This window comes from Solenopsis invicta, chromosome 3, assembly GCF_016802725.1.
Source record: "Solenopsis invicta isolate M01_SB chromosome 3, UNIL_Sinv_3.0, whole genome shotgun sequence".
In the NCBI taxonomy this organism is placed as follows: domain Eukaryota; kingdom Metazoa; phylum Arthropoda; class Insecta; order Hymenoptera; family Formicidae; genus Solenopsis; species Solenopsis invicta.
In genome coordinates this window covers 21,093,751-21,120,434 of record NC_052666.1, presented here as the reverse complement: position 1 = coordinate 21,120,434, position 26,684 = coordinate 21,093,751, and the positions used below count along the sequence as shown (strand labels likewise).

At 44.0% G+C, this 26,684-nt stretch overlaps 1 protein-coding gene across 4 annotated transcripts in view; it reads left to right on the top strand.

Annotated features, from left to right (window-relative positions):
- Window positions 1–26,454, top strand: part of LOC105196693 (ephrin-B3) — a 568,116-nt gene extending 541,662 nt beyond the window's left edge. For all 4 annotated transcript variants that reach the window (XM_011162744.3, XM_026134887.2, XM_026134886.2 and 1 more), the window contains exons 2-5: window positions 11,295–11,439; window positions 12,497–12,797; window positions 15,326–15,643; window positions 17,368–26,454. In XM_011162744.3, the coding sequence (XP_011161046.1) occupies window positions 11,295–11,439; window positions 12,497–12,797; window positions 15,326–15,643; window positions 17,368–17,528 (925 nt within the window). In that variant the 3' untranslated portion in view covers window positions 17,529–26,454. The remainder of the gene's footprint in view (window positions 1–11,294; window positions 11,440–12,496; window positions 12,798–15,325; window positions 15,644–17,367) is intronic.
- Window positions 26,455–26,684: the final 230 nt, after the last annotated feature.

Genomic DNA, 26,684 nt, shown 5'->3' with positions numbered 1-26,684 from the left:
TGCAATTTTGAAGCATAATTTGTCAAATTTCTATAATCTCTGATATCATAAAATACTTTAATCTATAATTCCCTATTTCCTAAACACAAATAAAATTTCAAATTAAAAAGTGTAATACTTTATTTTAATGTTTTACTCAATAAATCAGAAATATATAGTTCCACGTACGTTGTTCTCTAAGCAGCTCGTCCTATTTTGCACCGCGCTGCACAAGTCAGATTTGTTTTTCTGCATTTCTGAAATGCAGGAGATCAATCGGCGGCGCTAATTAAGTGCCAGATCCCGACAGAGGCGGCACCGTGTCTCGCTCGTGTTATCACCTGTTGAGCCGCGGCGTGAACGCAAAGGGTGAAAGCGGCAGCTTGTCGCGCCTTTCGACGTCGCGTTTGATAAATCGACGGAGCGCGCCGCCGCCGTAGACGTCGCGTTTGATAAATCGACGGAGCGCGCCGCCGCCGTAGACGAGACGCGCGAGCTCCGAAAACACGTGGTGCGCTCGCCTCTCTTGTGCGTTTCTCGCCGGCGAACTATTTCTTTCGACGTCGGCCTTCTGATCTCTCTCCCCGTCCGACACCGACACTCCGTCCGTTCGTCTGTCCGTCCAGCCACTTTACTGCCTCCGCTCCGCGCCTCGCGCGCGGCGAAGACGGTGGAGGCGGCTTTTAATAGGACGCCCGGCGTCGTGGCGCGCGTGGATCGATGAACTTTGACTATAGGCGCGGGCTAGAAACCCTCTAATAAAAGTCACGAAGAGTAACGTCAAAGTCCGTCCGTTCGCCACATTTCGCAGCCAGCTGTTTACCACATCGTTGTATCAAAATGGATTCGCGCACGATCGTAAAAAAAAAACCGAGAGACGTGAATAGGTCTAACAATCAACACAAAAGAGTTTCATATAATGAAAATAACTTTGTATAAATACAAAACAAGAGTTTAACTCTTTTTATCATTTTCTAGTCGTTTTTTTACTTTTCTTCCAGATCTCACGTAAAGATTTTTGTAGCATTCTTACTTTTTTTTCGCGAAATTACGAAACGTGACGACGTGAATGTTACTTCGTGATTTTTATTATCGGATGAGAGCTCGGACTCTCGCAGATCGATCGAGAGAGAAAGAGAAAGAGAAAGATCTTTTTCGAGACGACGCGACGGAGGGTTTTATGTGCCACATTCCCCTCGGAAATATCGCGCTGTTCGAGTTGACGACAAGAAGATACGGATAATGTGCTATAGATAAGAGAAATGCAACGACGGAAGAGGCGGCGAGTCCTGAGTGATACTCATAAAACGGATTACATTCGTTACGGATAAAAGAAGAGACGGAAAGAAAATGGAAAGGGACGATTCGGGAAACGCATTACCAGAAATTAATTTATAATGCAAGTTTAAGAAGCAATACGAGGCGATCATTCGTTTTTTTATTCACAAGATTTTTATCTGTAAACGTTTATTACAGGATTGTGAAGAATTTAATCAATTCCTGTACTTAATGGCATAGCAATCTTAATGACTAAGATTTTACTGTCAATTATGAAATATTAATTATTAATATGAAACGGCCTAAAGTATCGTCGCTTAAGAAATCCGAGCAAGAACCTTGAATAATAGAACTCCGACGGTGACTTTCTCACACTGACAACTTGGAAAATTACATTCAGCGTGAAAGTGGATCTCTCGCTGAATAAATTTCGTATCTCAGGAAGTGCAATCTTATTGAGCGTCAGCGTTTCACCGTTGTGCCAGCACTATTTCTGTCGAATGCGCGCTATAGTTTTCAAGCGACCTCCCGACGGCCAGTGATTCATTTCATTGCACTTGAATGTCACTTCACGCGTGAATCATCTTTTTATATTAAATATCCGACTCACACGAGTCTCCGCCCGTCGTCGCTGCGTCGCGGAGCAAACGGTCTGGCAGCTTCCACGTCTCGGTGACGTAAGAACCATCGTCGGTCTCATTAATCCGTTAGCGAGCGAGTCGCGTGGCACAACGACGAGCGAAATGTACCGTCGATAATGGATTAGTTCAAACTAGTCACGACACGGAATTCGACAAATTATCGGTCGTTTGCCGGTATTTTGCTCGCTTAACAGCTAGAGTTAAAACTCGCCGACGCAAACGGAATTTTATCTCTCTCTCTCCAGGGGGGGGGGGGGAATAAAATCACCCGACGCCTCGTTAACTAACATTCCCCTCGCCGTCACCGCTGTCCTCCAGGCTATGTTACACCAGGACTCGAGGGCAACGTTTCTTTCCCGGCTCTCTCTTTTTCCAGCAACACGCTCGCGCGATGATTGCCCCGCCGGCCGCGGCAAAAAGACGCGAGAGATTGGCGTAACAAATGCGCGAGACGCGAATGATGCAACTGTGCCGTGGCCGCTTTTTCCCGGACGGAGGAAACGCGCTCGAATTCCGGCACTCGTTTCCGCCTATCTTCTGCCCCTTTGCTCTCTTTCTCTCCACGTAAATACGAATCATTAAATAAAAATATAATCTTATTCACATAATTTTTGTATGTATATAGTTTGAAGTGTTAATATTAAACAAATTTTATTTAATTTGCAGGTATCGTATACATCCTTAAGCTAATATTTACTAACTTCCCTAGAAATTTTTTTGTTATATTTTCACGTCATGTTCATTTTTTTTTTTCACGGAACATTTTTCCTCTGCTTGCTATTTTCCTCGCCATGCCAGAAAAATCCATTTAATCTTTTATTTATGAATATGTATAAAATTTTAAATAGCAATCTAACAAGATAATTTTGATATTGACCTATAAAATTATTTAAAAATCACCATTTTACGTCACGCGAATCTATGTCTCGTGTTTTATTAGGCGCAACCTATTTCTATCAATTTAATCTATAAATCGTATCTATCTTTAAAGCAATAGATTAAATAATCCAAAAATCGAGAGATTAATTCTCACATATCGGATAAATTCGGCTAACTGCTCTCGGTTCACCGTAAGTCCCTACTTAGCCCGAATACGAGAATAGTCCGCGCGAGACGAATCCGTCGGGCGACAGGCGACAGAGGCCGTGTGGAGGAAGAATACGATAAATATTTGAAGTTAACTAATAATAACGTCGCGGGTCGTCTTAATGGAGAGAGACGCCCAAAAGACGCCGACGCCGCCGCCGACGACGGCAGCGAGTCGTCCCGCACGCAGCACGCGAGACGCATTTACGTAACGCCTTAATGTCGTGCATTAAGCGGGCCGACGCCGTCGCCGCTCGTGGGGCTTGGGATCCGCCGACGTCGACGTCGTCCAGGAAGTTGTTATAGAGTCACGTTTTACATCGCTGCCGTCGCCGCCACCGCAACAGCTTTCGAATGTCGGCCGCGCGCACGAACTTTACCGCGCGCTGCAGTTGCAAATGATAGGTGTGTAGGCGCTAACGACCAATTATTGCATCTCGCAGGGTAGCACGGTATACATGCGTGCGAAACATGAGATATTGCCGTGAGAGATCTCCGAACCGCACGGCACTTGAGGAACGGACGCGACCGCGAGAATACAGAAGAATTGAAGGGTCCGTGAATCGCGTAAATCCGCCTTTTCAAGCGTTCGCCGGGGAGGCCCGATGATGCTTTTCAGAAGAACCAATCCGAGAGAGAATTTTATCCGTCTCATATATGTATGCAATGTTATTTCAGATTGAAAATCAAATAGCCAGATTTAGCGTTTAAGTATGAATAAGATATATGAATGCACGTCCGTCACGTTGAACGTACCAACGCGAATTTTAGGCAGCTTACTACGTAAACTGGATTGATTCGAATTGATTTCCATTTTTTTTTTTTTTAATTTCTGTGTTTTCAATAAATTGGGAGGGGAAACGCCGCTGCGATCTGCCATCGTTTCACGAATAAGATAATTCCACGATAAAAGGATGACGCGCGTGCCAGCGAATTTCTGGATAGCGCGCGGATAGAATCGATACAACATCGCGCCGGGAAGTGCGCGCGCGACAAATCCATTGTACATCTGCCTCGCGGCGCGATCGACAGCGACGGAAATTGGAAAGTGCAATGCGAATGCAACTGTCGGGGGGTGTGACAAAGGGCCCGGTCGTGTATCGGGCGGAAATAAAATCACCCCCCAGGGGAGCCAATCACGACGCGACGCATGGTACCTCTCTCTCTCTCTCTCTCTCTCTCTCTCTCTCTCTCTCTCTCTCTCTCTCTCTGTTTCTCTCTCTGCCGAGCACTTGCAACTGTCGGCCGAGCAGGCCGGGCAGGTGCGAAGGGCCCCGCCGATACGCGCCTTCCGAGAAACGGACTTTAACGATTCCGCGCCCCGGACGTGTTATACCCACGGCCGCCGCCGCGCCGCGCCGCGCCGTTCAGATTTCACGCGGAAAATTAACGCTCTTACCTTTCCTTTTGTCGGACGATTCTCGACGCGAGACGACTCACGAGAACTCGAGGAGTAATTTTTTGCCGTTTAGCTGCGACTTCTCCTCGATCGAGCGAGCTGCTCTCGTGCAGAATGTCACTCTTGGAGATACCGATATCCAATGATTTCTTTTGCTATCTTCCCGAGAACTAGATAGGCTGTCATTTACAACGCGGGGTGGGCTAAATTATTACGTTAGCGGCTTAATCTCGACCGTGGAATAAAACAACATTAAGGGCGATAAATTCGCGTGTCGACGTGAGTGCGCGAACCAAATTTATATCTTCGTTTACGATTTGCGGTCCCGCGAATATTACGACTTGGTGGCAAGAGAAGCGGAGAGAAAGAAACGTACATCATACGTGGGCACAATGCCCGTTTGAGGAATGAACATGATGAATGAAAGAGTCAAGCGGTGGTCCCGAAGCCGTAACGTCCACGCTCCGTTCACGGTGTCCTTTTTGCATTCGCTCCTTTTCCCTCTCTCCCTCTTTCTTTCTCCCTTCCTTTCTTTTCTTCTTTCCATGCGCTGCGCTCTCTTCGCGCTCTTTGACGCGGTCCCGGCGCTTTGATATTCCTGCCAGAATATCCCGCTTACAGTTGGTGCACGAGCGTCCGTTTCATCTACGTTTCTCTCTGCCTCCTCTTCGTCGCCGGCAGAAGCGCGCATCCGTATATGTAAAGCAATGAGGCTCACGAGCTCCGGAGTTTACAGCTCTGTCAAACGACCTCGCGGAATAATCGTATCCAGAGACATTCATTAAATTTTCTAATTGAGAGAGGAGGCGCGCAAAAGGCGCACCCATGGTTCCCGGAAGTCATCCGGACGAACATCGGCGAATTGGAACATTTAACGTAAACCTACTTAACGTTAATCAACCAACCTACTTGAGAAAACTGCTGCCGGAGAAGGAATAATAGCTGCTAATAATAGTGCTAGTGTTCCAAGCTATGAAACTTCACCAAGTCCCCCGTCTCTGTATCGCCTCATTTTATTTTCTCTCCCCAGTCTTTCTACATTTCTCTTCCGCTCCGTGTCTCTCTCTCCTTTACGACGCGCGTTGGTTCGCTTTTCTCACCGAGGTTTCTCACTGAGAGAGGCTTTGTCCCGCCGTCCGTCCATCCATCGGGCTCCGAGCTCGCGGAGTTGCGACGCACCGAGAATCGCGCGCGACGCTCGCGTCCCGCGGAGCCTCTCGCGGGATCTCCTCTCTTTCAATTTGACGACACGCGAGGGTCAAGGATCGGCGTACGAAAGGCGGTCTTTGTGGGCGAATGTATCGCCTCGCGTTGCTTGCTTTCGGTCAGGCAGGTTAACCCGCTCCTCCGCTTTGTTCGCGCTTTCGTTTCAACATTGTCGGCGTGAATCCGGCGAACGGCAGATCGTGACGATTGCATTAACCCTCCCCGATGCAGTCGGACGATCGAAATAACCTGCCTGCGTGCTACATATAATTTTCTCGTTGCACGCGTATAATCCCGAGGACGTTGACTTGTTAACGGTATCGGGGCAGTATAAAAATTCATTTTGCGCATTATTCTTTTCGGTTTTATCTTTTTTAGCGCAGGGGAACAGTTGAATGATAGCTGCGCCCGAAATTAATCCGTATCGTAATCACGAGATACATTACATATCGTACAGTAAAACGACAGCGTTCAAGAAATGCAATTTTAGTTATCGACGTTGAAATTAGTGGAACAGAAAATTGCCGTCGCCGCCGAATGGCTGACAGAAATCCACAGGAACGATTCGAAACGATGGTGAAGGATTGGGACACGCCCACTTTTTCGCGATTCCAATTAGGAAGACCCTCTCGCAGGATTCGCTTGGTAGTTGATTGGCGTCGGCTAGACAGTGGTGGGAATTAATGAAGACAGTTAGAGGTAGAGTGTTATGGCGCGGTGTCGACGACCAAATCCACTTTTGCACTCGTACGGAAATCACTTGGAAGATTGCTGCCCGATCGTATTCGACTGATGCCTCGTCGATAATGCGGTACTAAAAATCATGTGTAGCATTTCGCCTTAAAAATTAATTCTTTTAACATTTCACATTAGTTTTAATTTATTTATATTTAGTTTATCTTTATCTTTCAACCTTTTACGTCTCCCATGCTAAATGCTATCAACATTGGATATAATAAAAAATGATGCATAAAAAAATTAGCATCAAGTTAAAACTAATGTATTCTGTTTAACGTAATCATTCTTTTATACATAAGTGTAAAATCTTGTTTTAAAGACTTTGAGAATCTTAATTTCAGCAATATATTTTTAATTCATTACGATAACAGTTGTTTCGAGAACACAATATGATTGTTTCGATAATAATAGTATTAAAAAATTCTAATTAGTTTCAAGATATTGTATTTCCCATCCTATATTTTTTCTTCTCAATTCATGAAAATTATTATTGAACATATTTTTCCGTACAGAGTTTCTTCATCCAAGCATGTCTGTTTAACGGCAATCTTTCAGTATTTACATTTTTGGAAATGAAGATATTCTGGTAATAAGAATATTCGTTTTTTATTATCTGTATAGGATTAAGCGTAACTAACAACCGGTTAGCATATGATTATCATTTTGTAACGCGGTAAGGGAAACTCTCTAGCTCCGCGCGAGAGCGGAGTTAAAACCAATAATCCTGCATTAAATCGTAAATAACCCAAAGCCAGCGATATCCCATACTTAGTCATCTCCGTCAATAGGGAGAGATGGCGATCACGTTTTCCTATCTATCCGACATACCGTTATCCTCTGTCGCAACGCCGGGTTGACGGGGAATCGCCGAATAATACACGCGTTCAATAATATATCGTTAGGACGATCCACTATATGGCGATCGCGTACAGGGACGCGCGACTATGAAACGAGCCACTCGATGTCCATTGCGTAGTAGTTTCGAATCTCGGACGGGTCACCGGCGAGGTGGCATACATATTCATGCCGAGTGTTTACCTAAGGCCAGGAAAGAACTGTTAAAAACCGAGGCGAGGTATCACATTAATACGAGGATACTCGAGGGATCCTACGAATACATAGGTATATGCAAATGACACCATTCCCCGGAGGGAGATCCTTTAAATCACACATCGGGGCTACCAATAACACGTCTGGCCTACGTGTACATATAGAAGAGAGTCCGTTCTTTGTGGCAGCTAGAAGAAGAGAGAATGGAGGAGAGGAAGAGCGAATGTGGCGATCTTATTTTATAACTGCCGTGGTGCCCGGGATATGCTCGAGAAAGGGGAGAAAGAGAGAGAGAGAAAAAAAAAGGAAATTCCAACATCAGCGACGAGCGACGGGAAAAAGGTCGGATTATCGTCGAACTTTCGCGATTAAGAGGAAGACGCGACGAGGCCACTCGCCCGGGTCCCTAACCCGTCGACGGCAATAATCGAACGAGTAAAAAGTCCGCACCGTAGAGGAACGAACGTTCCTCCGGGCAGGGCGAAAAGTTAAATACATTTGAGACTACGTGTTTCGGCGGAAACGGCGATAAAGCTGCTCTCGCTCGTATAGCCACCTCCGCGTACATTATCCGCGACGACGGCGACGACGACGACGACCTGAAAACCTCTTGCTCTTGTCTCGCTCTCGGGGCGAACGGGGAGGGTAGGGGAGGGAACTCGGGGCGAAAGGAGAACGGCGCGTTTTTATCACGAGTAATTCAGGCTGCCACGTACATATACGGTCTCTAATAAATTCGTGAATGGCCACGCCGCGAACGAAACGTCCTATACGCCCACGCGCACTCACACGTGCCTTCGCACGTGCACGCATATGCACGCGCACACGCGTTCCTTGGACCGCGTTGTTGCACGTTTAGGGTATCGGGCTCGACCGACCCCGGACGAGGATACCCCGGAGAGAAAGAGAGAGAGAGAGAGAGAGAGAGAGAGAGGCGAGATGAGGACGACGACGACGACGAGCGAGAGGGAGCGGATATTATCGCCAAACGTTAATTTGGCCGAGGTCCAGCCTACCTTCCAATTTTCGAGCCCTTACACGCCCACTTACGAGATTGTCCGTTAACGCTCCGAAATGTCGGGACGCGTATATCCGACGCTCGCATTTTCCTCTGTAACAGCGTCCTCCTCGTCGTCGTTCGTCGTCGTCGTCGTCGTCGTCGTGCATGTCTCCCGTGACAAGCGTGGACTGTGCACGCGCGTGAGAGAAGCGCTCATTCCTCTCATGAGAAGTTTCATATCAAATTTGTGGAGTCGTACCGTTTGACAAATTTGCGGTCGACCCACTTCATCGTAATCCCGTAGCTGAGAACGAAAGGAAGTAAATCTAAAATTATCGGTTTCGTTTATGTCTGTATTTCCATAATAAAGCAAACAAGTATAACGAAACGCAGAACGGAATAAATCAAACTGGATTTTAAATAGGATTAGTTGAAAATGCCATTTAAATCTTATCAAAAGGACGACGTTTTATATGACTTTTCTATTTTATACGAAATAAAGTATACTATAAAGTTTTAATTTTGAAAAGGATTGAGCTTTATAACAAAATCATAAATGTACCCAGATAGCCAAGTTTGCTGAAAACAGACCTTGTAAAATTTTGATACAAATCTTTTTAGCAAAAGGGCACCAAAATTGACACAAATTTTGTTATATTTAATAGTACCACAACATGGCAGCTACATAATAAAATTTTTCTATACATATATGTATAGAAAAAAAAAATTATTTATTTCATCATTTAACTTGTAGCTGAAAACAAAAGGGAATAAATTCAAAATCATCAGTTTTTGCTGTATTTATATTTTGATGAGAAAAAAAATATCAGGAAACAAACGAAATAAATCCAACAGAAATTTAAATAAAATTATTTGAAAAATTTTACTTGAATCTTATCAAAAGGATTGCATTTTATAATTAATTCTTTTCTATATTTTCTCAAAAATGATAAATGCATTTTGAAGTTTTAATATCGAGTATACAACAAAACCTGAAATATACGTATGGGAAAAAGATAAATACGATTTGCGGCTCATATCGTCCGTGGCTCCAACTGTACGTGGTCCAACCGCGGAAGCGCACGTGAGATAGCATGAGAATAAGCAACAAAAATATCTGTACGTTTTACCATGCGTGCAATGTGTACGTATTGCCGGCTCACGGGTAAACTCTAAACACGTAAGAACGCGCGCGCTACCAGCGCGAAGGCAAGTGCGCATAAGAAAGAGCGAGGGACAGAGAATAAATATGGTTATACCCGTGTAAAGCTCTACGTCGCGGCTTGGATGCGCTGGTGATGCGCCCGCAAAAAGTAGACGCGCCCGACAGTGCGTGCATCTATAAGCGTAAATGGCTTGAACGGGGAATCGAGATGCTCTCTCGCGTAAGTGAAAAACGGCACGACGCCCCGCGTCCGGCAACGCGGTGAAATATGCAGTCCCGTTCGACGAAATCACAGACCAGCGGCAACGAGACGAGGCGTCTTCGTGTCTACGCTAGTATAAAATAAATATTTCTCAGAAGGTTTATTATAGAAATAGATAAATAATAAGCGTTCGCGTAGATCTACAGATAAATGTATAAATAAATATATTGATACATATAAAGTATATTGATGGAGCGTGAAGTCTTACATTGAGTTTCTTCGCGACTTATTAATTTTATTGAATGACGGCGCAAGTTCTTGCCGCGAGTCGCGAATGCGAAATAGGTCGAACGTCGCGGAATAGGGAGACGTCGCCGTTGCGTATGCACACCTCGACTTACGGAGCGCGTATTAGCGTGTGCGAGAGTGCTCGCGGTAAGAACCGGTTATATAGGGACTGTCCGCTACCTCTTCTCTCTGCACCTTCTCCTCTTCTTCCTCTGCTCATCCGCCGACCTTTCGTTCCTCCGTCCTCCCCGAGTATCCTCATCGGCGAACCCGCCGCTATATAATGCGGCGACGCGCATATATGTGTGTGTATGTGCACGGCCGCTAGGCTAAGCGCATACTCGCACGCGTAGAAGTACAGGGTGTTTGAGCTTGGATAGAGAATGCCAAGCCAAGCGAAACCGCTGTGATCGCTTCAATGTGAAGACGTCAATAACGTTTGACTCGCCAGTGAGGCGGGATGAGTCAGATCTTTCTTATTTAACATTGTATAAATTTTTACTTCAGCATGATGGTAATTGAATCATTCGGATATCAATATGCCGAAAGGTACTAGAAGAAAGATGATTTTGGTTTTCACTTTATTCGTGAGAAAGTTGCCAGTTGAGGAAAATCTGTTTCTGAGGCATCCTGTACAAGGGTCGGTGTACGTACACTTGCGCGATGCTTCGACACCATGGGTGCCTGCCTATCTGACGTTGGGTGCTTACGAGGGCGAGTCCGCGTCTTTTCTTTTTCTCCCTTTCCTGACCTGGCTACCGACAGGCCGTAGGGACGCTGGTCGGTCTCTCTCTCTCTCTCTCTCTCTCTCTCTCTCTCTGCCCTTCCCAGGCTCCACCGGAGGCGTCGGTATCTCGCGAATGTTTCACGGATAGTCCTGGAACTTGCTGCACGGAAACGGCGGTATACGTTGCATCGCCATAGTCTGCGAGAAATATGATCCCCGCAAGAAGCGTTTCCTGAATACGCTTCCGAGACTGTAAAGTAGATTTTTAGCAAATCGCGTGTAAAGTTTTTGATATGCGGTTTCCAAACATGCATTTGCGATAGTAATACAGTTTTAAAGATATGTTTATTATCTCGCAAAATAAATAATGTTTCGACAAAGGAAGTTCACTGAATAATTAATACTGTGATACTCTTGCTCGCGTTATCATCAGCATTAGAATAAATTTATATTTGCATGGTAGATAGGAATCGTACTTTCAATTAGGAATCTTTCCATTCTCTGCTAATTAATCCCGTCTGTTTTTATGTTACAGATTTCGAATAGACAACACAGATCACATAATTGACGTGAACAAAAACAACGCAATGTTCGAATATGATCAAGTCAATATAATATGTCCCGTGTATCCGCCGGACTCGTACGTCGATGACGATGCTGAGAAGTACATCATTTACAACGTAAGTCAACTTTTGCAATATATATTTATCTGAATATCGATAGTCGAGCCAAATGCAGCGACACCTTTCCCTTCGATGCATTTATTAGCTAACGAATTCCAAACTAATAACTTACGACGTGCATGTGTGTGTCTCTATGACAACATCAGTTGTATTAGGCATAAAAAATTGTCGATCGGAGTCTGCCAATGTTTAGACAGCTGCTGCTACTTGAAACTGGTTCTTTAACCAGCTTCCATTATATTCCCGAAACGACATCCGCTCTTCAGTGAGCGTACCGTGTACTACTAAAATGTAGATTTATCGATAAACTGAAAGAAATAGTGGACATATCTACAAGTACGTTTGGCAATCTCACGACCTCCTTCTCTATTTTAATCTCGGCTCGATGCGCGCGATTCTATCTTTGGATGAAGAAGATTATTCCATTTCTTAATTATTTATTTTTCAACAAGTTTTTTCGCCGTTCTCTTTATTTGCCGCAGAGATTTCTCCAAGTAATATTTTTATTCTCTAAAATATTTTTCTATAAATTCTTTTATTCGATTAAAAGTTAATTCAGATCCAAAAAAACTGTCGCTGGTGTAAAGACGAAAATCTGACACCGCGTTCCACATTGATACGTTTTTACAAACTTTCGTTCCCCCGATAACCAATTCCGGATATCGCGGCAGAATCTCGGCTTTCACGGACGTGGCCATCAAACATTCCGGTGACGTCCACCCTTTCGAGCAAAGCAAAACCTCCCAAAGACCATTCCTGCGTCGTCGGCGACCTAATCGTTTCGATCCACTTGACTGTCCGGACTGTCCCTCCACTCTCCGCCATCCGTCGTCCCATTGTCTCCGCTGTTCTTCCTACACGACGATTAGCTCCAACAATGAAGCCCTCTTCTACAGAAGAGCCCGGGAATCGGTTCGCTGGGGGGAAACGCTAAGATGGCACCTTTCACAGTAGTCAATCAGCGATCGGTGTCGCCGATCCGCGCGTCGTCCCGCATCGCCGATCGATTATACCGTCGCGACTGACCGCAGTATTTCTCTTGGGCGTTTTGCAGGTGTCCAAGGAGGAGTACGAGACATGTCGGATAACGAACCCGAGTCCGCGGGTAATAGCGGTGTGCGACAAGCCGCGCAAAACGATGTACTTCACCATCACGTTCAGGCCGTTCACGCCGCAACCCGGGGGCCTCGAGTTCCTCCCGGGCCACGATTACTACTTCATCAGCACCTCGTCCAAGGACGATCTCCACAGGCGCATCGGTGGACGGTGCACCAGCCACAACATGAAGGTCGTCTTCAAGGTCTGCTGCGGCAATGAGGCCGAGACCTCCTCGTCGGCGACATCGCGCAACAACTGTAAGTATTCGTGGCGTAACGCGTTGCAAAGTTGAAAGACCCAAAAGTTAATATACGAGCAAAGAGGAAAATCGTTCCAATCTTAATTAAAATTGAATTTTTTTATTTAAGAAACGCTTGTAAGCACTAGAGAATAATACTTGATCCCGAGACAGAAGGAAACGCTTCGGATCGAATAGCGATGAATTTCTTTTGTTCTCCAAGATCCGACAGAGTGGCCGAAACTTATCCTCCGCGAATAATTCGCGTGACGATTCACTGTGCGAGTTCACTCGCGTGTTCTTCCTCATTTGCATCGCGCACCCTCTGCGAAACGGTGCCCGAAACGCGCAGCGAGCTCTTCCCATGGAAGGCATAATCCGCGCGCCAATTATATTCTAATTTCTCAATTATCATAATCTAAAATTACAGGCGTCGTTTGCACGAAGGACACCGCCTTTTCATTCCACGTGTAAATCACACTCTTAACTCTTCACGCTTTCTCGTTCCGCGCGGCCTCCATCGAAGACGCGTGTTCCTGAGAAAAAAACGTAGGGATGCGAGGAGGGGAAAAGGGGGAGAAGAGAATCAGGGGCACGAAACAGAAATGGTCCATAAATTCATTATCCCGTAATCAGTTACGTGAGAGGAACGGCTACCATAACAGGCGGTGTATTCGTTCGTTCGCCATCCTTTCGAGCTCATTTCCTCCTCGTTCTTCCTCTTATCCACCTCGCGCCCCCGTTTCTTCCCTCCTGTCGTCCGTCCCGCCATCCCTCCCCTTCTCTCTCTCTCTCTCTCTCTCTCTCTCTCCTCTCTCTTAAATAATCCCTATCGATTATAATCCTCACCGTGCGTCATTTGTTGCGGCCGGAGGGGGACCAATTCTGTGTCCCGGGGCACAATAAATTCTACCATTTCATTTCGCCCCGCTATTCTCTCCCCAATTCGTTCCGAAGCATCCTCGAAGCGTCCTCCCGCTCCTTCGGTCCCCCTCTTACCTCCCCCTGGTCCCTCTTTTCTCTCTTCCTGCCACCTCCGCCCCGGCAGAGACGATTCATGCGCCATAATGACCAGCTATTTTGCTGGCCGGGAACTCTGAACTCTCTCTCTCTCTCTCTCTCTCTCTCTCTCTCTCTCTCTCTCTCTCTCTCTCTCTCTCTCTCTCTTTCTCTCTCTCTTTCGGTGTGTTCGGCGTCTCGGGCATTGAAGATTCCACGGCGAGACCCGACCTCGCATTCACGGTAGACGTCGAGAAGTTCGCGCGCGGCTACTTCCACACAATTATATCGCCGGGGGGTGCACGTACCTCCTCGGCCGCGAGTTTTATTTTCGAAGGGTTAGCAGGTACAGCACACCAAGTTGCGCGTTCGGAATAACGCAGGGGCTATCGGCGGGTCTTCGCGATGGGAAAGTGTGAAGATGACGAAGGTTGCCTCTCGCGCTGCATTCAATTCGCAGTTTCTGAAACTTATCCGTACTTCTTTATACATTAAAACCGATTTAAGGAGATTTTCTCCTCGCCGTTTTTTAACAGCGTGTTTATCTTAGAGATGAAAGGAAACTTTGTTTTTTTACACTGCAAGATTTATAAGATATTTAACATGGATAGGCGAGTTGAAAATACGAAACGATTTCATCCTACTTAAAAATATATTATTTAAACGTAAAGAGCTTGTGACATGCATGAAGAGAAAAAGTCTGAATGCATGGAACAGATAGCTATTAAATATAAAAGTATCTTTTGCAATGGTAAATACTTTGTTGAAGTATTTTTCTTTAAATATTTTTCTTGGGAGAGAAAGGAAATTTGTTTTACAATCAACCGTACATACGCAGTTAGAGAGCCTTTCTTTGAAAATATATTATTCTCTATACACGCAATACGATCCTTCAGAGTACCCATACAATCATACTGAAACCGAACGAGTATACCAAGAAAAATATGTTTGTGACTATAATGCAAAATAATTGGTAAAATAATTATAGTTAAGAGCTCTATTTTTATAGTAATACCATTTGTGACAAAATTTTGCTATAAATTATGATCATTTTAAATATTAATATAAAATTTTTTTCTCTCAGTGTCTTAAAATAATTATAGAATTAATATAAACGAATATTAAAGTTATTATAATTTTAATATTTGCTTATTATTTCCATAGTAACAATAACTAATAACTATAATTTGCATGGTTAAAACAATTATAAATATATAGTTGGCACCAAAAATGACTATTGCTTGTTAAATCATGGTAATTGCAACCATTTTTTTCTCTCAGCGTATCGGTAGAGAACCAAGAGCCGTTCTATAAGTACCAAGATGTTCTCAGCGATAAGATATTCAAACGTCATGCCTGAAACAACCATTTCGACATATAAATTCTCCTTTCAGTCTACTAACAAGTAGAAACCAACTCGTTGTTTGGTCGTGCGCCGTAACCGTCGCCGATTGTCGCCCTCGACATCTGTGCCCGACTCGATCGCGAGTCGGGCGGAGGTGCAGAGAAGATATGACGCGTAATCACCTAACACCGTCCGTTTTTCAGCCGTAGCCGTGACCAGCAGCACCGTGCCCAGCAGCAGCTCGACGAGCACCGCGGTTTTGGGCGGCTCCGCCGCTGGCCTGCCGCCCCCGCCACCGCCGCCGATCGTCTACAGGGGCGGAGATCGATTCTACCCGGGGGGCAACATTCATCATCATCACGAGCATCATCAGCCTGGCACGGCGGCGCCGACTCTGGCCCATGTGCCCCCGCCGGCCATCTACCCCGTGCATCCGCATCAGCCGCAGCCGCCGAATCACAATGGACCGCCGTCCTCGATCACGCCGCCCAAGACCTCGACCGGTCAGAAGAAGAAGAACAGTACGTATCACGTCGTCACCGTTGCGCGCTGCCGTCTGTCTATCTGTCTGACTTGTCTGTCCGAATCGGAATCTCATTTTGAAGCGCTTCCTCGCGCGGCGGCTTTGCTTTTGTGTCTCGTATTCTATCCGAGTCACTTGGTACCGGCTCGATACCGGTACTCGATACCGGTCCAGTCTCGAAATTGGTAGAGTCATCGGGCAGTTCGTGAAAGTCGGATTAATCCGTCGCTGATTTCTTTTTGCTCTATCGAGAGGCACTTGGTATAATTAAGTCACATGTATATACGTTCGCGAGTGAAATGCGCCGCGGTAATTATCATGATGATCGTTACAAATCGACGTTAATTGACAGTCGGAACATTGGCAACGTTCGTCGTGCCAGTCGGGTTTCTTTTTTAATGCATTCACTTGAGCTTCGCTCTCTATGATGAGGCGTGAACGGCCGTATCTTCTATTATCTATACAACTCCGGCCTATCTGCGGCATATCTACGGTACCACAGTAAATTATAGTAGAAATAATAATGCTGGTCGGTCGCCAGTTATTACCGGTTGCAAATTATACTCCTCCAAGTTATCTCACTTTCCGCACTCGTTCTACCTCATTATCTCATTAATTCACGGCTGATACGGGCGAATTTCCTTATTCCCGTTCAATTACAAATTATTTCTGGAAATAAAGTGAGACAGATTTACATATTTATTTGACGTCGCGTTTATGTGCGAGATAAGAGTCGAATCGCCACATTTAGTTGCAAATGCGCGCCGTAAATACGCGCGCCTCTGCATACGCCAGGTGGAAAGGTCAGCGAGGCGCAATGTCAAGATCTCCGTCCGGATGAAAACCGAACGAAAGCCATCTGTCGATCCCGGTGCCGCACGCTCTTCTTCGCGTCGACGTCTACGATATAATTTGACTTCTAAATGCGCCGCGTACGTGCGCATTTGCATTTTGCCGATAAGCCGCGCGCGGATAGCCGCGCTCGCCCATTAACGGTGCCGTGTTTCCGAGACACGGCACGATAGAGGATACACGTTCCCCCAAGGTGTCGACACGAAATTGCCAGGGATTTTCTTTCCCACTCGCGGTTCCGCATATGGTAATAAACATTAAAATTTGAGCTGCGATTTGAACATCCGTTCAAGAATATTCTCGGCGGCATATCCCATTCGTAAACTGATCTCTGTCATAAAAATTGAAACATAGTTGTATAAAAAATGAGAACAAATTGTATTGTTCTACTTAAAAATTTGGGACTTAATCTTTTAATGATGTAATGGAATTTACTTGAACAAGAAAGAGGGAGCAGCAAAAAGAATGAAATCCAGGAGTACATAATTCTACTTGTCATCCTTTGCTTTCCAAAGATTTTTTAAATTCTTCATATTTAAAAAGATTGTCTCTCTAATATCGTTTAAACTAAAGGTTCTACAATCAGAGTCTGGTTATAAGATAGCCAGTTTAATTGCTTCGCTATGTTTTGATATGTCATCCAATCCCTAAGAGAGAGAAAGAGATAAGATAAAGGAGAAAAAGTATGAGAAAGAGTTAAGGAATGTATATCCTTTTCTCTCGTAGGATTAAATCGCCTCATGGTCAGACTCTGGTTGCAGGATCCCCGATTTTATCAGCTTATGAAATCTGTGCTTCCTAATATTCTACCGTCGCTCATCGTATAACTTATCATTGGCTAATGAATTCTTATGCTTTTGTGTTTCATAGAAGAGTATTCGGATCATCCGAACGAGGTGGTGAAGAACGAGGAGTTGACGTACAACGGCGCAAGTTCGTACGCTCTTACGCGAGCTCGGTACACGCAGAGTCTAATCCTGGCGACGTGCAGCCTGCTGATGAGCGCGTTGCTGCAGCAGCTGCTGCGGTGAAGCGACAGCACCGGCCATGTACGAGGACGTCGTATATCCCATGCGTCGAAACCCCTTCTTCTGTGATTATCCTACGTTTAATTGATTTCTTGAGAGGCGCGCGAGACACACACGCGCGTATCTCGGCCGTCCCTCGATCGTAGTGAGACACGCACGATCCATGGTCGCGCCGACTCGAGAGATAGCAGAGAAGAGAGAAAAGACGGAGAGAACGAAAGAGAAAAAAAAAGACGAAGATGAAGAACGAGACAAGCAGAGCCACGTCGAGAGAAGAGACACGCACGACACACGAGCGGCAACGCCATATTAAATACAATTAAGGAACTAGCGAAGTTCTAGGGTGGAATACCGTAGAGCGAAGAGACGAGGATTGGGCGGGAAATAGAAGAGAGCAGAGAAGAAAAGAGAAGCGCTACTACTAGACACTACTTATAGTACACGCCCACACTATTATCACTACTATAAATGGTAGTCGTATTGGTTGTCCTTCTTATCATTACGCTAACTGTAGGTATTTATTCGAATATGAGAGAAAGAGAGATATGAGCCGAGAGTCGTAACAGCGTGCTAAGTATCCTCGACCGAGAGCGAAAAGTGTAGGCGAAAGGACGTCTATTATGTATTAGTAACCAGGGCTATGTAACGAATAACGTCAGATCGCATTCATCATTGATTGATCGAGCGAATCTTTAATTCGAGGAAGAATGCCGCTTGGACTCGGCCATCGACGACGAACGGTCCTTCGTTAAGGGGTCCTCGCTCGGGGCCGGCAAGGAAATAGTTTGTCCTGAGTGCGATCACGCAAGCGCGCCGTGCCTCGAGAAAAGAGTACCTGAAAATCCTTGAATGCTTTCGGTTCGCAGCCAAGATGACAATTCGGGAGCGAACGATCGCGATCTTTATCGCCGAGCGGCTTCCGAGACCCTCGTAGAGATTACTTGGACCCTCGAAGTCGTCGACGTAACGCGCCCTAGTTCCTCGATGATCGGAACGACTTGTACCGGGCGAAGGATCAGAAGAGTCAGAAAGAATCGTCTGGGATTAATATCGTGTCTCTCGCGCGGGCTGATCGCCACGGCCGCCCGGCCAATCGCAGGACGCCGAGGACGAAGGATCATTCGAGTTCGCATGCGAGATCGCGAGTAGGATAGTTAGCACGCGTGTAAATAAATTCCTAATGAATATGTACAAGTGGCTCTTGTGGCTGCCTTGTATGTCGCTGACGACAACGGGGAGTCGGGGAGATTTAAGAAAGAGTGCCGTATTTCTAGGTAAATCTTACAATATGAAACGAGAAAGAAAGAGAGAACGCATGGATCAGAAAGTGTGAGCGTGTATGTGCATAATGCGATTATTATGTGAGCACCGTGCTCATCGAACAAATCGACACGGAGCCACGAACTTATGCAAATTGCTGCCACTACGACAGGTCTAATTGCATCGTTGTCACGAGTCAAGGATATAGCATATAGTATCGTTGGCCGTTGAGTAAGGAAAGTAGCATAGATAAAGCGAGCGAGCGAGCAAGCGAATAGAGAATATTGTGCGAGAGAGAGACTGAGTCGCGAATCAAGTAAAAGACAGATTTGTATAATAGCTGTACCATACTGAGACTTCTATCTATAGATCTGTATCATATTTATTATCCGCTATCATTACGAATATTCAACACTCGATATTCTATATTTGCTAGTGAAATATCAAATTTAATAGCGAACAAATTAACGTACTGCCGGCGCCGGGGGTGAAGCGGTGATCGCGGCACGAACGAGCCCCCGGAGCCAATTTCCCGTTCCCAACCGTCATTTGTTGTTTCCCTCGTTTCTGATTTCGTTCAGATTATCGTAAACAATTATGTTTCTATTCATTACTATATACCATGTCTAATTAGTTGATCGTGTTTCCGATTTATACCAATCTTTTTCTACGTTTTCCCTTTTTTTATTATTCTATTTATTATTCACACATTACCAGGGAAAAAGACTTGTGCGTGTACACGTTTCATGCATATACACTCGCGGATTCACCTTTCGCGTGAAGCCCATGCATGCGTGCGTGGCCGCGGCACGCAAAGGACGAAAGACGAAGCAGTGAGTAATTTTTCGTTCGTGTCCACAAAAAAATACAATTGCGAGAACGCGACTGCACTAACGAATTATTGTAAATACGAATTTATACGCAAAAAATGAGTACCATAGCGAGACGAGAGGATGCATGATTGCGTATTTACGAGTACGTGTGAGAGAAAGAGAGAGAAAAAGAGATCCTTATTCACAGAATCTTAAGTAGTAAAATGAGAATTTTTACGCATTGAAGACTACTCGACGCAAACCGATTCGCTTTCGGAAATTCATTCATAGTTCATTGTCCCCACTCGCGTCTACGATCGCGAGAGCTGCGAATAACCACAATTAGCCCAAAATAATATGTTCGCGAAATAAACGAAAGCTTCAGCAACGATATTGTAAGTTTGAGCGTTATGCGATATCCATTGGTTTGGATTTTTCACTTCTGTTTTGTTGCTGCAACAGCAATTAGCGACGAGTGAGCTAGTCGACGTCAATCTTTCACGGTTTCAATTTATGGTTCGATCGTTGATTCGGAACTCACATGTCTCGTTTAGATAAGCGACGTTAAGCAAGATGTATTTGCAGACAATCATTATTGTATTTGAAATTTGTCAGATTAAGAGTGACTTATTTATGTTATGTATACTCGCCATCCTCGATCTTCCTGGTTGAAATGTGCTGATGCAATTGTCGTTATAGTCAGTACAGTAATCTATAATCATTTATTAATAATAGATGTCAATTGTTGCATCTACATTCGATTCTTTAGATATTCATTTGAGCTATGAGCACTTGTGAATACTAAGGATACTTTTCAGTTTCTTTCAACCAGAGTTCTTGGTACGCACCTAACATTTTATAGAACCTCGGAATTCACTTTGCGAACGAACACGCTCGCTCGTTGCACCATCAGTTGCATTGTTGGGAATTGCGAAAGTATCACGGGACAGTCAATCGAATTTATTTTTAAGTGATGGCGAAGGATATAAACGGAAATAGCGCCGCTCAATCGATCGTTCGCACGCGAAAGGGCGAAAGGGTACATGGATTCACGATACACGCTGGGTACTCATTCGCGCAGACGATATAAGTGAATACGTTATAACAATAATATAGACTCGAATTATTCGACATAGAAAATAGACAAGGTCGCTCACTGCAAAACTCATTCCTCTTTTTTTTATTTTATTTCCCCCCTTTTTTTGCGTCCATCATCCACCCATCCACCGCACGTCCACACCGTTATGTACACCCACAGACCCGTGCCGCAGACCGCGAGACGTGAGGCGTCCTGCTGCCTCGACGAGGAAAAGAAAAAGTATTTTTTTAACAGCAGATAGAGGGAACGCATCTGCGATGGGTTTGTTTGTTCAGAAACGTATTATGTAAATAGATGTAACGTGCGCGCGTACGCGGGAGGATTCGACGCCGCCTGTATTAACGAGTCAGATCTATATTACGGTCCGCGCGCGCGCGCGCGAGATCCGCGGATCCGTCGATGCGAGATTTAAACGCGTGTAAATAAACGTCCGAGATAGGATTTAAAGGGGAAAAAAAGAGAGAAAAGAGAAAAACGAGAACAGGATACGCTTCACGTCCATCCCGAGGAGGTCTGAGTTCCCGTCTGCTATTACGTTCGGTAATGCCACTTCACTTACGTAATCATCCACTCGTGTGCGTGTGCAAGAGAACAAGAAAGGATGCGAGGCTCGCGCGCGGATGTCTCTCCTGTTCTCCCTCTCTCTCTCGGGGCGAGGGGGGACACGCCGCGCGCGTTCTCACGCGTCAAAAGAAAAAAAAAATGGAAAAAAAAGGAAAACTTGTTCCTCTCTTCTCGAGATTGAGGGTAAAATATCCGCCGCGCTGACAAGCACGGCCGCGCGGTTTGTAATGAATGAATTAATTAATTAATTAACGAGTTAAAAAAAAAAGAGGATAAAGCGAATTTCGAATAAATATGCGTCGCTGTAAATAAACAAATTAACGATAAAATAAACGGTAAACACGATGAAATTTATATTAAAGTGCATAGCGAATAACGAGATAGGTTTCTAATAACGGTTTATTATAAAAATAAGAAAAAAAATGTGAATGTATGTTGATGTCTAAGATTTTTAATGAGAATGGAGAGGACGCAGAGCGGTTAATTGTAAACTACACGATTACCACTATCCGTAACCGGAGTACGCAAAGTACTAATTAAACAGGAAAGCAGGCTCAGAGGGCGGAGCAACACTTAGCCAGATCGTGATTTCTCACGTTGCATATATTATTTTGTAACCGGAGCGTACAGGACCCATACATACACACTCTCGACGTCACGGCTAGCATACGCGGCATCTCTATCGCGAAACGCGGCGACGGACTCGTTCTTGTGAGTCGTCACAAAAAGTCGAAAAAAAATTTTGATTAATACTCGCGTGTACAACTAATCAAGAGGAGGGAAACGACGAGAGGAAAAAAAAACGCTGAAAAGCGGTAGATAAAAAAAATAACATTTTTATTTAGCTTCCTCTCCGAGAGACGCCGATCTCGATCCGTAGATCCCATTAATTTCGCTTCGAGTCCGATCAAGGCTGTCCGGGCACGTTTTTAATAGCGACCATCCGTTTTTGCGACACTCTTTCTCGCGCGGACGATTATTTTGTCGAGCGCGGCGCGTCCTGTGATTAATGAGACGCGACGTTCGCGCGGCCGCGATATACTCGGAATATTAATTAAAAATCTCGTCGGTGTCTACGAGCCAGGGCTCGTTAACGAGCACGCTCGTCGTTTCCGCGCGTCGCGCCGCGCCGCGCCGCTCGGCTCGGCCGCCGCGTATGGTATCCTTGGAACGGGACCTTATAGATTGCGTGTGTTCACCAGTATGCACATTCAGTACCAGTCGTTCATTACGAAGCATTACAGGATACAATACAAAGTAGCGTAGCGTTCATAACGGTAGTCCACTATAGCGAAATAGTATTTAAACGAGCAGCCGCCGGTTGCAAAAGAAAGAAAGAAAGAAAGAAAACAGGAAAATATCGCCATAATCAACCGAAAAAGAGATAGAACAGCGCATGGAGAAAAGAGGGAAATAAGCGTAAATAAATTTTTCGTGTAAAGGGTAGACGTAACAAGCGGACGCAAGACACATTACGCGTAGACGCGGAACCGCGGAAACTGCGCGAAAGATCGCATACGCGTGATATGGGGGAGAAGGAGAGAGAGAGAATGAGGCAGAGCGAGAGAAAGGTGATCAAGAGCGCGAGGGGAGATAAGGGTGAAGCACACGGTATATCTAAAAAACCGCGTTCGTGTAAGCGCAACGTACACCACGCGTGCAACGTGGATGTATGAGAGTGAAAAAGAACGGGGGGGGGAGGGGAGGGAAAGAGGATGTACGTGATCTTACGCGAGGGAGCGTAGGCTCGTCGGTGTTACACAATTTATGTAGGTATATTCTATATGTATGTCGATATATAGCGAAATATATATCGATGGCAAACGAAAGTAATTTAAAAAGTGGAAAGGAAGAAATGGAAAGATTTCGTGCGTCGGGCCGGGGGGGTTGTAAGCTGTATCGTATTTCGTTTCGAAACATCCTGTACGAATTCATCCCTGTTTGCTCGGGAGAGTCGGAGGGACAAGACAGTCCGAAAAAGAGACGCTCGCCAATCGCGAAATCGCACAGGAAAAAAAATTAGTATCAGATCAACAATCATTGCCTCATGTGTAAGCAAGAGTCTCTAAAATCTTCTCGAAAGAATTTGAAAGAATCTTAAATAGACATAACTTGCTTACAAGGACGGAACTTTTGACTTTTTTGAATGTAGAGTACAATTTCATTTAAATGGGAGAAAAAGGGGGTGATCTCAACATGCAAATATTCTTTTCTCTTTTGTTGTAACGTGCAACGTGGATATCCCCCTGATCAAATATTGCTTTTTTGTCAAATTACTTAAAATTTAAAATTTGTAAAAAATTAAAATATTGGCAAATTTTTACGGGATATGGAGGGATCGTAGAGAGATACCTGTTAGCATTGGTAATATTAAATTAATTTTTAATTTAATTTCATGATGACTGTTGATTTGATACTAATTTTTTTTTCAGTGTGTCGATTGCATCAATTTCTCAAATTTAAGCATCCCGCGACTTTCGTCCGCTTTCAATATTTCCCGGGTATTTGTTGCCGCAATAAACGTCACGAGTCAGAATTATATAGTTTCGGTGATTAAAGAAAAGTGTTTCTTAACGCGAGCAATATTTGTCTTTCGATTTAATGAGCGCCGGTTACATTACACTCTTCGCTAAATTATTATCGTAATTCACGGTGAATTGTGTATCGAAGTTAAGAAGCGGACCGTCCTATCTTACGATCCTGCTGTTAGTACAAAAACGAGATATACGCACCGAGAAAAAAAAATTGTTAAATTTTTCAACTTGATTAAATTTGTTCAATTCAAATATCTTGTATTTAAATTAAATATATAAATGCTTGAACTGAAGAAATTTAATTTGACTTAGATACATATACATTTGGAGAAATTTAATCAAGTTGAAAAATTTTGTCAACTCAACAATCAGTTTAGTCAAATTAACTTTTTTTTTCTCGGTGCGCGATTTATTCCACTTGCGTCACATAAATCGCGAGCAAATAACAGTATTTGACAACTGATCCGTCACTTCGGTTCTATTTAACCCTCCGTGGTTCAACTGGAGATTTGAAAACATAGATAACTTTTCACTTTCAAATTGAAAATTGAATAAATCTTTTGCAACTATTTTGCATGATTTACTTATATTCGAGGATGTTAATAACTACACATATCGGTCTCAAAAACGTGGAAGGCTTTATCGACCTAAAAGACGTGGTTCCTAAATCTTAATACATTCGCGCTTTCTGCCTATTTTAATTGAGCGCTCAAACCTGACCATTATACTTCACGCCATGAAAAGAGGCCTAAAAACTTTCATCTAAAAAGAAACGTTTTCAATCAATTTAATATTCCTGCTATTGTTACCAAATCTATAACTAAAGAACACTAATTAATATAAAAAAAAACTCAAATAATTTCTTTAATAATATAAATATAACATATTTTTCATTTGTACGTATATATTACGTCAAGTATAATCGAGCAAAACAACTATCCTATTCGAAAAGCAATTCTTCCCGAAATAAGCTGCCATATTTAATAATCGTCATCAATTTTCGATTCAATACTTAATGCGTGACTAATAGAAAGCAGATAAAACTGGAAGCAATCATCCATATAAAAAAGACCAATCATTTTCAGTACATCCGAAGAATAAAAAAGAGGAGAATATTATTTCAACGATTTTGACAGGTATTACTATTGCGTGCGTTTGGTAAACAACGAATTTTTCCGTAATAAACGTACGACTCGCGTTTCCACTGTGGGCTATGCAATATTCTCCACATCGGAGGATTAAGGGCTGTCGATAAGCGCGACGTGATGTCGCCGTTGATAATTTTAAGTTTGCTTTAATATTGTAAAAATAATTATATTCTTCGCACACGCAAGCTACTTTCTAGTCGACACAGTTATGTGTTCACTATATAATAGCTATAAGTTTCAGTGTCACATTTTATATAACGTGAAAGTTGCAGCAATGTTGTAGTTACATTATAATCTCGCCCTTTTTCAAAAGTACGATGATGATACATTTACATCATCTTATTACAATTAATTACCTTTTTGCGTAAAGTTTATATAGTTTTAATGTTTAAATTCTATGTTGAAGCATCACATATTTGTTACATAATTAATATGTAGTGTTTACACATTTATATAAAAAAAGCAATAGATACAAGTAATTATAAATATCACGAAATATTTGTTAGGTCTTGTTTATATAAAATATTATTCCCCCAAATTATATAGCGGTTACAAATTGTGTCGACTGGGTTTTGCCTTCTATTTTGTTTTGTACGAACACACGATGAAGGTAACGCAAGACCCGCTTTATTCGTGATAGCGTAACTGACATTCAAATCTAACGTACGTAAATCGTTAACGCACCGTTCAAATGTTTCTATATGTAAAGTTTCTCGGACTGTTATGTAAGAGATCACACACAGTAAGCAAAAAAAAAATAAATAAATAAATAAGGTAATCGCGGTGAGAATAGCACGAACGTTTTCAACATATGGTTCATTCTTTCCTGCGTTGCATATCTGACGGAGATTCAGTCGCATTACGCTTTAGGAGTTACGTTACCATGCGCATTTGACAATTTCCTAAACGAGGAAATTTCACGGAGGCTAACAGCGGGATGTAACATCCTCTCGGAATAACACCGATCCATATCTAACGTGCAACGAGCGTCAATTGCATACCGAAGACGCGTCTCTCTCCGCGATCATTGTAACACTTCCGTTTCTTTCGACGACGGAAGAAAATCATCAGCGTGCAATGTACGGCGAAGTACGGAGTTGGACGTGTAAGATTAGTATTTTCGATAGCAATAAAACAATCGCTCTCGACTGCCGTGCAATGAAGCAACAATATCTATCGGTTTCGCGGATATCTGTTAGGAAGAAAAAAAAAGAGCACATTTCGTTGCGATAGGAATAAACGGAAGAGCAAGTGATTTATCGACCAAGAGCAACGGAATAAGCGCGCCCGCGCCCAACTCCGCTTCGCGCTTGCGACAGAAAGAGCGTCGTCGGGTTTCAGGCGGTTTTGTCAAACGCGAGGCTCATTTATTATTAGATTCTAGATTAAAGGCGACTCTTTGATACTTTGATAAATCTGGCTGGTTTCCAAGGCGAGTGAATTTACGAGGGAAAGACTGGCAATCAGCGCGGGGACGCGAAGACCCCGCGAGGAGTGCGACAAGGGAGGTAGGAGTGCGACAAGGGAGGTAGAGAAAAAGAAGAGGCACTCGTCGCGCAGAGCGCGTCAATTTACACACACACGTATCAACCGCGTCAAAGGCCGAACAATTAAATGAGACGGCAAGGAAATTAAAAAATAAAACAAAAAAATTGAAGTGAGCCAAATGTGCGAAGGGGAAAAACAAGATCTGCCAAATAAATTCCCCCCTCCCCTCACCCCTGAGTCTGCCTCACAGAAAT